Source organism: Cervus elaphus, chromosome 21 (assembly GCF_910594005.1).
Source record: "Cervus elaphus chromosome 21, mCerEla1.1, whole genome shotgun sequence".
NCBI lineage: Eukaryota > Metazoa > Chordata > Mammalia > Artiodactyla > Cervidae > Cervus > Cervus elaphus.
Window position 1 is genome coordinate 56,926,761 of NC_057835.1, and position 12,375 is coordinate 56,939,135.

General features: G+C 37.7%; 1 protein-coding gene across 1 annotated transcript in view; it reads left to right on the forward strand.

The window, feature by feature from the left end:
• NUDCD1 (NudC domain containing 1) overlaps window positions 1-12,375 on the forward strand; it is an 89,797-nt gene that overhangs the window by 12,459 nt on the left and 64,963 nt on the right. The window contains exon 2 of the mRNA XM_043880039.1: window positions 2,772-2,926. Within this exon, the coding sequence (XP_043735974.1) occupies window positions 2,772-2,926 (155 nt within the window). The remainder of the gene's footprint in view (window positions 1-2,771; window positions 2,927-12,375) is intronic.

The following is a 12,375-nucleotide window of genomic DNA, read 5'->3' on the forward strand; positions in this document are numbered from 1 at the left end:
AGCCCTGCTGGTGGTTAAGTTCTGTCACATTCTGGATGTTGCTTTTCTCCTTTCATTTCCTCTACCTGTCTTTTTATGCTTGAGATGATCGACATGGTAAATGCAGTAAATTTAAGTATTTAATGTGCCCTTTTCTTGTGTCCTAATAGATTACACAAATTAATGTTATCAGAATGCAGCAAGACTGAGACTATTTCATGGTTTCCTAACACGGTTTTCCAGATCTGTACATTCACAGTCGAGTACACATTTGTACTAAGGCAAAGGGCTAAGTCTCTGGCTTGTTCAGGATTGCCCAGGTCTCTGGCACAAGTTTGAAGAAAATGTTTGTGTTGTATCCTTGCCTCATGTTACTGCTTTGCGCCATTATGTTAGCGTGTACACTTCCTGCAGTATCAAGTTTAATCCACACAGTGGTGCTAGAAAACCAGGAATTGATGATTGTTTCTAATCAGCGTGTATGTATTTTTAGCTTCCATATAAAATAAACACTTCCTGGAGTTACGTAATAAGTTGCCTCAGGCCCTATCAAATCCAGCATAAAGTTACAATGATTTTTCCTCTGATAGGTCTCTAAACCTCAGCCGTTCTTGCCTGGATGACTGCAGTAGCATCCTGGTGGCTCTTTCTGGGTTTCCTTTGCTCTGCTCTGTTTTCCGTCTTTAGTTATAAGTAAACCTTTTGTAAATTTGAATCTGGACCTTACTCTCCTACTTAAAAGCTCATACATGAATTATTACATTGAGTTTATCAGCAAAGATGAATATTGCAAGGCCTTTGGGATCCACCTTCTGCCCAGTTCTCTAGTAGCTTCATGCATCTGTAGCCTTTCCTTGTGCAGTTCTCCTTGTGATAAGTGGGGTGTGGGGGTGTGTGTGTGTGTGTGTGTGTGTAGGCGTATTTAAGTTAACTCTACCTTACCCTTGTGTGGGCACATGCGTGCCCAGTCAAGTCAGACTCTTTGCAACCCCATGGAATGTAGCCCGTCAGGCTCCTCTATCCATGGGATTTCCCAGGCAAGAATATTGGATCCGGTTGCCATTTCCTGCTCCAGGGGATCTTCTCGACCCAGGGATCCAACCCATGTCCCTTTGGCTCAAACTTTTGAAAGCCTTCATTAATCTCCCCAAGTAGATCATCCAGTAATTTTTCTCTGTAAAATTTATTGTAGTTTAATTATATATTTGTTTGATTAATTATATACATATTTACATTTATATGGGTCTTCCCTCGTAGCTCAGCTGGTAAGGAATCCACCTGCAAAGCAGGAGACCTGGGTTCAATCCCTGGTTTGGGAGGATCTCTTGGAGAAGGGAAAGGCTACCCACTCCAGTATTCTGGCCTGGAGAAGTCCATGGACTGTATAGTCCATGGGGTCGCAAAGAGTCAAACATGACTGATCAACTTTCACTTCACTTCACTTACACAAATATATAATGTATTTATTTGATTATTTGCCTAATGTCCATTTCCGCACTGGATCACAAGTGTTAAGAAGATAGATTCTGTGATCTTCTGACTTTTAAAATATTTGCTGCATAAATGTAAGTCAGCCAGTACTCAGGATAGGTATTAGAAGCAGGGACAGGTGAGCATTTGGGAAAAAAAGATGAAAATACTTGCAATCAGAATATAGTAAGGTGAGTTTCATAATGAAGGTAAAGTACCGGCCTAGTTTAGTCCATTTATGTATTTCCTTTTGGAACAGAAATTAATTCTAGGTCATGGGCAGCCCTGAACTACAAGGGTTTCTATCTACATAGAAGAGAAGGAGAAGTGGGAGACAGATTTAAAATTGTAGAAACAGCTAAGAAAGTAGATCTTATAAGTTCTTATAATAAGAAGAGTTGTAACTATGTGAGTTGATGGATGTATGTGTTAAATAAACTTACTTGGTCATCATTTCACAATACATTTATCATTATGTTGTATACGTTAAACTTATACAATGTTGTATATCAATTATATCTCAATAAAGCTGGAAAAAAGTAAAATTATGGAAGTCTCTAATGTCCTAGTGGAAAAAAAAAGCACTGTTCTTTCAGTAGGAAACCTTGTTTCTGTTCCAGATATGATATTGTTTTGTTCTGTACTCTTGGGAAAGATGTGGTATAATGTTAGAGTAGTCACCATTTACACTTCATTTGTTTCCATCATTATATAATGAGATAATAAAAACATTCTCTTTATTTCTTAACATGTAGTAAAAATGAATGAGTTAATAAGAAAGGATTTTTAAAAGTACAAAAACACTTTATAATGTAGTGCACTTAATATTTGCCCAGAAGACAGAGACTCTTTCAATTTTAGAATTTCTCTGTTCTTTTTATTTATAACTACAAGGCTGCTGCTGCTAAGTTGCTTCGGTTGTGTCTGACTCTGTGCGGCCCCATAGGCGGCAGTCCACCAGGCCCTGCCGTCCTGGGATTCTCCAGGCAAGAACACTGGAGTGGGTTGCCATTTCCTTCTCCAACAAGGAAGAGGTACCTAAAAGAAAAGAGTGTGGTGTGAAAAGCTCTATCTCCCACAGCACTGTACTATAACTTCTGTAAGGGAATGGCCTTGTCAGTTTGATTCATTGTTTACCCTTTGCACACAGTGCCTAGTTGGTGCCCAGAAATTGTTTTTGAATGAATAATATAAGTAAATTGTCCTGAAGGACTTGGTAATTAGTGTTCTGTTTTTTTTTTTTTAAACTTTGTTGGCATTCTGCAGAAAAGAACAATCTGAGCAAAGCTCTTGGTTTTATGTTTATTTTTCTTATATTTCAGCTGTGGCAGAAGTAAAACTTCGAGATGATCAATATACACTGGAACACATGCATGCTTTTGGGATGTATAATTACCTACACTGTGACCCATGGTATCAAGACAGTGTCTACTACATTGATAACCTTGGAAGAATTATGAATTTAACAGTGATGCTGGTAAGAAAAAGATCTATAATATTAGGATTTTTCCAATAAATTTGATCTTTAATTTTCATTTTTCATCTGATGGCCACAGAATTGAGGTACACATACCCTTAATATATGGAATTGTATCATCAGTTTGTATAAAGCTTCATTTTGTTTAATTCAACTTTAATTTTTCCCTTCATTCCTGTTACTTTAACTTATTCCCCTCTACTCCTACCAAGGCAACTACTTAATTTATTTTATATCTCAATATTGATATAACTGTTCATGTCTGCTTGTTCTATGTGAATTAGCCCTGACGATGACAGTGGATTTATCTGTGTTTTCCTTTTGGTTAACTTTTGCATTATGTATTTTTAAGTATGTTAATTGAGAATAGATCTTTTAGGATTGATTTGTCTGCTGTGGATCAGTCCTTTTAGTGTTATAAAATATCCCTGTTTACCTCTGGGCTTTGGGAATAATTTCTGTCTTGAAATCTTCTGATATTTAATATAGCTGTCCTGGCTTTTTGTTTGTTTAATTAGTATTTGTCCTTTCCTATTCTTTTTCTTTGAGTTTGTATGTGTTAGTATTTTTAAAATGGGCCTTGTAAAGAGCATGTAGTTAGGTCTTGTTTTTTAATCCAGAATGACAATCTATGTCCTTTAATTGGCTTAGTACATTTATATTTAATTACTGTTATGGTTGAGTTTATGTTACCATTTTGCTAATTCTCCCTGTTTTGTCCCATCAGTTTTTTTGTTCCTTTGTGTCCCTCTTGTCCCTCTTTTTCTTTAAAAAAATTTTTTTATTAAAATTCTACTTTATTTTCTCTTTTGGTTTTTTATTTAAACCTGCTTGTGTTATTGACTGTGAGGACTACTCCATTTCTTCTAAAGGATTCTTGCCCACAGTAGTAGATATAATGGTCATTGAATTAAATTCACCCATTCTGGTCCATTTGAATTCACTGATTCCTAAAATGTCGATGTTCACTCTTGCTATCTCCTGTTTAACCACTTCCGATTTACCTTGATTCATGGACGTAACATTCCAGGTTCCCACGCAGTATTGTTCTTTAAAGCATCAGACTTTACTTTCACCACCAGTCACATCCACAACTGGGTGTCGTTTCCGCTTTGACTCAGCCTCTTCATTCCTTCTGGAGCTGTTTCTCCACTCTTCTTCAGTAGCATATTGGGCACCTACCGACCTGGAGAGTTCATCTTTCAGTGTCATGTCCTTTTGCCTTTTCATACTGTTCATGGGATTCTCAAGACAAGAATACTGAAGTGGTTTGCCATTGCCTTCTCCTGTTGGACCATGTTTTGTCAGAACTCTCCACCATGACCCATCCATCTTGGGTGGCCTTACATGGCATGGCTCACTCATAGTTTCATTGAGTTAGACAAGGTTGTGATCCATGTGATCAGTTTGGTTAGTTTTCTGTGATTGTGGTTTTCATTCTATCTGCTGTCTGATGGATAAGAGGCTTGTGCAAGCTTCCTGATGGGAGGGACTGGCTGTGGGGGAAAGTGGATCTTGCCTTTGGTGGGCAAGGCCATGCTTAATTCAGTTCAGTTGCTCAGTCGTGTCCGACTCTTTGCGACCCTATGGATAGCAGCATGCCAGGCTTCCCTGTCTATCACCAACTTCTGGAGCTTACTCAGACTCATGTCTGTTGAGTTGGTGATGCCATCCATCTCATCCTCTATCGTCCCCTTCTCCTCCTGCCGTCTATCTTTCCCAGCATCAGGGTCTTTTCCAATGAGTCAGTTCTTCCCATCAGGTGGCCAAAGTATTGGAGTTTCAGCTTCAACATCAGTCCTTCCAGTGAATATTCTGGATTGATTTTCTTTAGGATGGACTGGTTGGATCCCCTTGCAGTCCAGGGACTCTCAAGATTCTTCTCCAACACCACAGTTCAAAAGCATCAATTCTTCGGGGCTCAGCTTTCTTTATGGTCCAACTCTCACATCCGTACACGACTACTGGAAAAACCATAGCTTGACTAGACGGACCTTTATTGGCTTAGTAATGTTTCTGCTTTTTTATGCTGTTTGGATTGGTCATAGCTTTTCTTCCAAGAAGCAAGTGTCTTTTAATTTCATGCTGCAGTCACCATCTGCAGTGATTTTGGAGCCCAAAGAAATAAAGTCTCTCACTATTTCCACTGTTTCCCCATCTGTTTGCCATGAAGTGGTGGGACCAGATGCCTCGATCTTTGTTTTCTGAATGTTGAGTTTTAAGCCAACTTTTTCACTCTCCTCCTTCACTTTCATCAAGAGGCTCTTTATTTCCTCTTCGCTTTCTGCCATAAGGTTGGTGTCATCTGCATATCTGAGGTTATTGATATTTCTCCTGGCAATCTTGATTCCAGCTTGTTGCTTCATCGAGCCAGCATTTCACATGATGTACTCTGCATATAAGTTAAATAAACAGGGTGACAATATGCAGCCTTGGAGAAGGAGATGGCAACCCACTCCAGTATTCTTGCCTGGAGAATCCCATGGACAGAGGAGCCTGGCAGACTACAGTCCACGGGGTCGCAGAGAGTCGGACACAACTGAATAACTGAGCACTACAATATACAGCCTTGACGTATTCCTTTCCTGATTTGGAAACAGTCTGTTGTTCCATGTACAGTTCTAACTGTTGCTTCTTGCCTGCATACAGGTTTCTCAGGAGGAAGGTCAGGTGGTTTGTTGTGATCCACACAGTCAAAGGCTTTGGCGTAGACAACAAAGCAGAAGTAGATGTTTTTCTGGAACTGTCTTGCTTTTTCAGTGATCCAACGGATGTTGGCAATTTGATCTCTGGTTCCTCTGCCTTTTCTAAATCCAGCTTCAAAATCTGGAAGTTCATGGTTCATGTACTGTTGAAGCCCGGCTTGGAGAATTTTAAGCATTACTTTGCTAGCGTGTGAGATGAGTGCAATTGTGCGGTAGTTTGAGCATTCTTTGGCATTGCCTTTCTTTGGGACTGGAATGAAAACTAACCTTTTCCAGTCCTGTGGCCACTGCTGAGTTTTCCAAATTTGCTGGCATGTTGAGTGCAGCACTTTCACAGCATCATCTTTCAGGATTTGAAATAGCTCAACTGGAATTCCATCACTTCCACTAGCTTTATTCCTAATGATGCTTCATAAGGCCCACTTGACTTTGTATTCCAGGATGTCTGGCTCTAGGTGAGTGATCACACCATTCTGGTTATCTGGGTCATGAAAGGCCATGCTTAGGAAATGTTTAATCTAATTTTCTGCTGACAGGTGGGACTGTGTTCCCTCCCTATAGTTTGGCCTGAGGCCAAACTATGGTAGGGGTAATGGCAGTAATGGGGACCTCCTTCAAAAAGACTTATGGCAGCACACTCAGGACTGTTGGAGTCAGCTCCTAGGATGGTCAGTGCCCCTGACCCTGCGGCAGGCCACTGTGACCCACGCCTCTGCCAAAGACTCCTGGACACTCGCGGGCAAGTCTGCCTCAGTCCCTTGTGGGGTCACTGCTCCTTTCTCCTGGTGCACAAAAGGTTTTGTTGTGGTATTTTTAATTGTTAGTGTAGAGATTGTCGTACTCATCCTTAACTTATCCTACTTTTCTTTTAATTAATGTTATTCTGCTTAAAAACAATGTAAAAACCCTACAGTAATATAATTCCTTTACTTCCCTTTCTGTCTTTTGAGCTATTGTCATACATTTTGCTTCTTCATATGTTGTAAACTTCATAATACATTGTTAATGTACTTGCTTTAAGTAATCAGTGGTCTGTTAATAGTTTCCTGACTGCTCCTTGCTCTTTCCAGCTTTCTTGTATATTTCATCTACAGAATTTATTTGCTCTTAACACTAAATTAAGTCCTTAAATATTTCCTTTATGGCAAGGAATACACTTTTTAACATGTAATTTTAGAAGAGGTAATGCATTCATGTGATTTAAAAAACAAGAAATTTAAAGAGATATTTAGTAAAGTCTTTCTGACCCTCTTTTTATCTGTCCTTTCCCTCTATTACTTCTTTTTTTTTTTTTTTTTTTAATTTTTTTATTAGTCCTCTATTACTTCTTTTGACTAGTTTTTTGGTATATTCTTCCAGAGGTAGATTTGTGTGTGTATGTATGTGTTTGATTTTTATTTTTCTGGCAAGTATAAGCATAATGTGATATACTTGTTTAAAAAATACAAACTCTTCACCTTGGCGACTATAGCCTATAATGCCCTTTTCTCCAGCTTCGTCTTTCACCACTTTTTACCCCGCATTCTAACGACACCATGTTACTAAAATCTGCCTTGTGCCCCTCTGTCTCCAGCCCTTTACCTTCTCTGATTTCTGTATTGGACTGCTTCACAGTCTTCACTTAAGTTTCAGCTAACCATTTCATCTAGGAAGCTTGCCCTGAGGTCCTCCCTTTCCTCCTCCAGGATATTCAAACCATTAGTCTCAGATCTGCATGGACTGTGAGTTTATCTGCATAGGGCTAGATAATAAATGTTACAGGGTTTATGGACCAGACAGTCTTAAGTCACAGTTGCTCAGTTTTGCTATAGTAGTGTGAAAATAGCAATTCATAATATGTAAACAGTGAGTGTGGCTGCATTCCAGTAAAACTTTATTTACAAAGACAACAGGCGAATTTTTAGTCTTATGGAGTATAACTTGCCAATCCTTGATCTAGGCTGTGTGTCTTATATTTTTATAATCCTAGTAGCCAACAGAAGTCTTAATCAGTATGTTTATAAAATGGGTAACAGTTCCTTAAAGCTTGCTGGCTTTACACTTTTGATATGATCTTATTATTTCTTCTTCAGATAAAAGTGTGAGTCTGGTTTGTTGAGATAGTATTACTGAATAAGAAATATTTATTTCTCTTCAACAAACATTTATTGAATACTGCTACCTGTCACCATTTAAGTGAGGATAGATGTAGAAATAGTGTGGAGGAGGAAATAGTTTACTCCTATGCATGGTCAGGAGAGGGATGCCAACAGGGTCACAGGGCCAAAAGCTTGGTTTTATCAGTTCACTCATTGATAATCATGATTTTGGATACTAATTCCAATTCAAATCACAGGATTGGAAATTTAGAGAATTAAAGTTCATGACTGCATTTGAAATACCATAGATAAGTAGTGTGGCCTACTTATCAGTATCTTTTTCTTCTATTGAAAAGTTTCCTTAGGAAATAAAATTATTTTATTTGGTGGCTTTTTTTCTGTAATTTTTTTTTGATAGCTTACTTACATGGAATCAGAGCAAAGACTGATACATCTTTGATTCCTTATCCTGTCCCATTGTCTAGCTTCTAATAATTCATTATAGTTCCTTATTAGGCTTACTGTCTCTTTGCCTATCTGTTGACTCATTAAAGACACTGTGTACACATACACTGTATATACACTGTGTACTGGGAAAGTGTGTACAGGCCAGGTAGCCTGTACACATACACGTTTACTCTTTTGCCCACATATGATCATACACAGCCATACTCTGCATATGCGTAGTTAGCATTTTATAGTGTTTTTTAAATTTAAGGACTCATATTTTTTAGAGTCCGTTATGCTTTGTTTCAGAAGACAAATCTAAAATCTGGATAGTTTTTAAGAATATTGACTAACGGAGCCTCAGTCTAATTTATACTGTTCACTTGACATTCAAAATGTTTGTTGAATATGCAGTATATGTTATGCATTATTGTAGGCACTGAGAGTGCTGCAGTGTACAAAATAAAGTCTCTTCTAGTTTATTAATTTCCAGTAGAATGTGAACTGATCTGCTTCCTTTCCTTGCTTTCCCAATTTGAACTTGACATTGAAACAATAACCTTTTTTGTATGTTTGTACGTGTTCAAAGCAATGTACATCTTTCTAAATGTGTATTTAATATGTATTTAATCTGTATTTAAATATGTTTAACTTCCTAGTAAAATTAGACAGATTCCCCCCCCCCCCCCCCCCTTGGAGAGCAATAAGGAAGCCATAGTTTTGAATGCGTGACTTCTGGGAGAACTTCTGCAAGTGGCATTCTTCCCCGGTCCTCAGTTGTCACTCTCATCCCTGAACTCCTTTAGCACTTCATGTGTATTCTCTTTTAGGCAATTGGATTACAAAGTCCTTTTAACTATTTAGTTGAAAAGACATAAAATACACTCTAAATATAGTTTATTAGCTCTTCTATCAAGAAGACCTACATTTATCTATATACCTTTTTCCCCCGCCAACTAGTAAGTGACAGCTGTATGCTTGAGTGAGAATCCCCTGACCTGAATGCTAGTTTCTGTAGGTCATATCTCCTGGGCTGCCAGATGTCCCCAGAGAGGAGTCCTCTGGTTTCTTGTCTGAGAGGTTTAAGGCCTGATTGTGGCTTTCTGCTATCCAAAGAAAAGAAAAGAAAAGAATTTGTAGTCTCATCTTTTGCATTCCTCTGTTTTCTTTCTGTGGTGTCCTTCACTCCTGTAGTTACTGGGCCTGAAGGCCAGAGTCAGTCTAATTAAAACTTTCAGTGGAGAAATCTCGTCTTTTGATAGAGTGAGTTTATGTTAATTCGGGGAGAATTGGCATTTTTGCGAACCTTCTTTTTTATTATATTTTGTTTTATGTCCTTAAAGTAAGATTTTTATCATTCTCCTTTGGTCTTATGCTCAAGTTTAATTTTGACTATTTTATGGTTTTTGCCTCTTGTTAATATAGTTTTTTCTGTTTTCGTTCCTAGAGGTTTATTGATAAAGACTATTTGTTGTATAAGCAGTCACCTTAATTGATAATTCAGTGATTTTTACCTGTTCCCATTTAGGCTTTCAAAATTGATAGTTCCGTCATTAGCAAAAGGAAATGGTTTTGTCTCTCCTTTTCTAGTATTTGTGAAAGTAGAAAAAACATTCCTGTGTCATTTCCTTTTTGTCTTCTTGAAGAACCTCTGAGACAGTGTTGAATAATAATGGGGATTGCAAGTATCTCTGTTTACCTTTTGATTTTAATTGTAATGGCTTTTAAATGACTTGAATACTCACTATTGGTTTTAGATAGCCCAGCTGGTAAAGAATCCACCTGCAGTGCAGGAGACATGAGTTTGATCTCTGGGTTGGGAAGATCCCTGGAGAAGGAAAAGGCTACCTACTCCAGTATTCTTGGGCTTCCCTTGTGGCTCAGCTGGTAAAGAATCTGCCCGCAATGCAGGAGACCTGAGTTCTGATCCCTGGGTTGGGAAGATCCCCTGGAGAAGGAAAAGGCTACCTACCCCAGTATTCTGGCCTGGAGAATTCCAGGGAATTCCATAGCCTCGCAAAGAGTCGGACATGACTGAGTGACTTCCACTTTATTGTTGTAAACTTGCTTCTTTCAGTTTCTATTCAATATTTTTATTATGCCTGATGAATTTTATTGTATGCCTTTTCAGAACCCACCTATTGTTAATGATTGTGTGTTTTTATTATCAGTGTAGTAAATTAAATTTCTATAGTTAAAAAAATTCCTTAAGTTCTGCAAATTAATTATTTTAGGTTAGAATGCATTATTCTTTTGATATATTGTTGAATTCTATTTGCTGACATTTTATTTATAATATTTGTATTTGTTTTCACAAATTATAATTTTTTTTTATTTTGATTATGTTGATAACAGGCTTTGATTAAAGTTTTGTTGGCTTCCTTGAATTGTAGAGTTTTCTGGAACTGAAATAGTTTAGAATTGGAGTAATCTACTCTTTATATATTAAATAAAAATTCTCTTCAGACCTGATATATATCCTGTTCTTTTTAATGGTAATTCTCTAACCACCTATCCAGTTTATTCTATTGTAATTGGTTTACTCAAACTCTGTTTCATGGGTAGTACTATATATTTTTGCTAGGAAAAAAAATTATCTTTTCTCTCTTTCATTTTCCTTAATCAAACTTTACAAGGATATCATTATTATTTTATTTTTAAAGGACCATATTTGGGATTGTTTTAGTTTTCTGCTTAAGTCAGCTTTTTGTCTTTGGTTTTCAAACTGTATTGCACATGAGAATCATTTGGAGCAATTGATCAAAACAAAAAGCTAATTTCAGGTTGTGGTTCCCAAAGATTCTGATTCAGTTTGTTAGGGTGGGTTGTGCTCTGGGAATCTTCATTTTATCAAACATCCTAGATGACTTAGCTTCTGGTTTGGTGACCAAGTTTTGTGAAACTCTGCACCAGTGGTATAGAAGAATACTACACTATTATTTTTTTGATCAGCAACAAAGGAAATCAGCTAGCTCTTTGAATTATATTGGGGGCAGGTGGAGAGTATTGGCTGCTGTGGTTATACATTGGCTTTTTTTTTTTTTTTTTTTAAGCAGAAAACAGTTCTTCCATACCTTTTATTGTCTGATTTTTTTTTTTTTTTAAGTCAAAGGCACACATGCACAAATCTCAGGGAGGTTTTTATTTGTGGCTGATTTACAAAAATGACCATCCTTGTTAATTTGGGCTAAACATTATTGTGGTCACAGTGAATGAAGGCTGTGGGGCCTAAGAAAGGAAATCCACAAGTTGTTTAACCTTTCGATTTTATCAGGAGCCAGCAGGTGGCAGCAGGGCAACACAGGTTTATAGAGGCGTTGTACTGACAAGGTCCGAACCAGCTTAATTTGTGGGGTGTGTGTTCAGTTGCTCAGGTGTTAGACTGCAGCCCGCCAGGCTCCTCTGTCCATGGATTCTCCAGGCAAGAATACTGGAGTGGATTTGCCATTTCCTTCTCAGGGGATCTTCCCAACCCAGGGATCGAACCTGCTTCTCTTGCGTTTCCTGCATTGGCAGGAGGATTCTTTACCACTGAGCTACCTGGGAATCTCAGCCACAAGCCACTGAGCCAACTTGTGGTTTACAGTCCTTAATTTCAGAAAAATGTCAGTTGAGAGGAAGTTCACTTAGGAAGTAGAAAAATTCCAGTTCCTTAGAAAAGCAAAAACAAAGGGGAAAAAGTGTTTAAAATTTGATTCTTTATTATATTGTCATTTTATCATATTAGGGCTTGTTTTAAAGTACTGTGTTCTGTTTCTTAATATTTAGGGGATTAATTCTGTCCTAATTTCTTTTATCTGAAAAACTCATGTTTTTACCAGTAAAGAAGAGCATCATCTTGTGATGCCTCTTTAAATTGCATGTAAAGGTCCAGAGGAGAGTTACTAGATTCCATCTGAAGCATGCACTTTTGAGGCTGTGTCTCAGAGTTACTGGTTACAGCTACTTGCTAGTCCAGCTTAGTTATTTACCAGTATATTCTTATCTAGACCTGAGTCCAGCTTATGTTCTACAGTTGAATTTACTAGCAGGGAACCAGTGATTTATCTGGTTAAAGAAAAATGAGAGGTGTAAAGTTCTTGGAACTGTGTGTGCCTAATACATTATTGAAAGCTTTGTGGTACATAAAGACATTACTTAATCAAATTACAATTAATTTAAAACACCTTTTCTTACAGTTCTAGCAAAAAAAGTGGGGGAAAGAAGGAGGATATAGTAA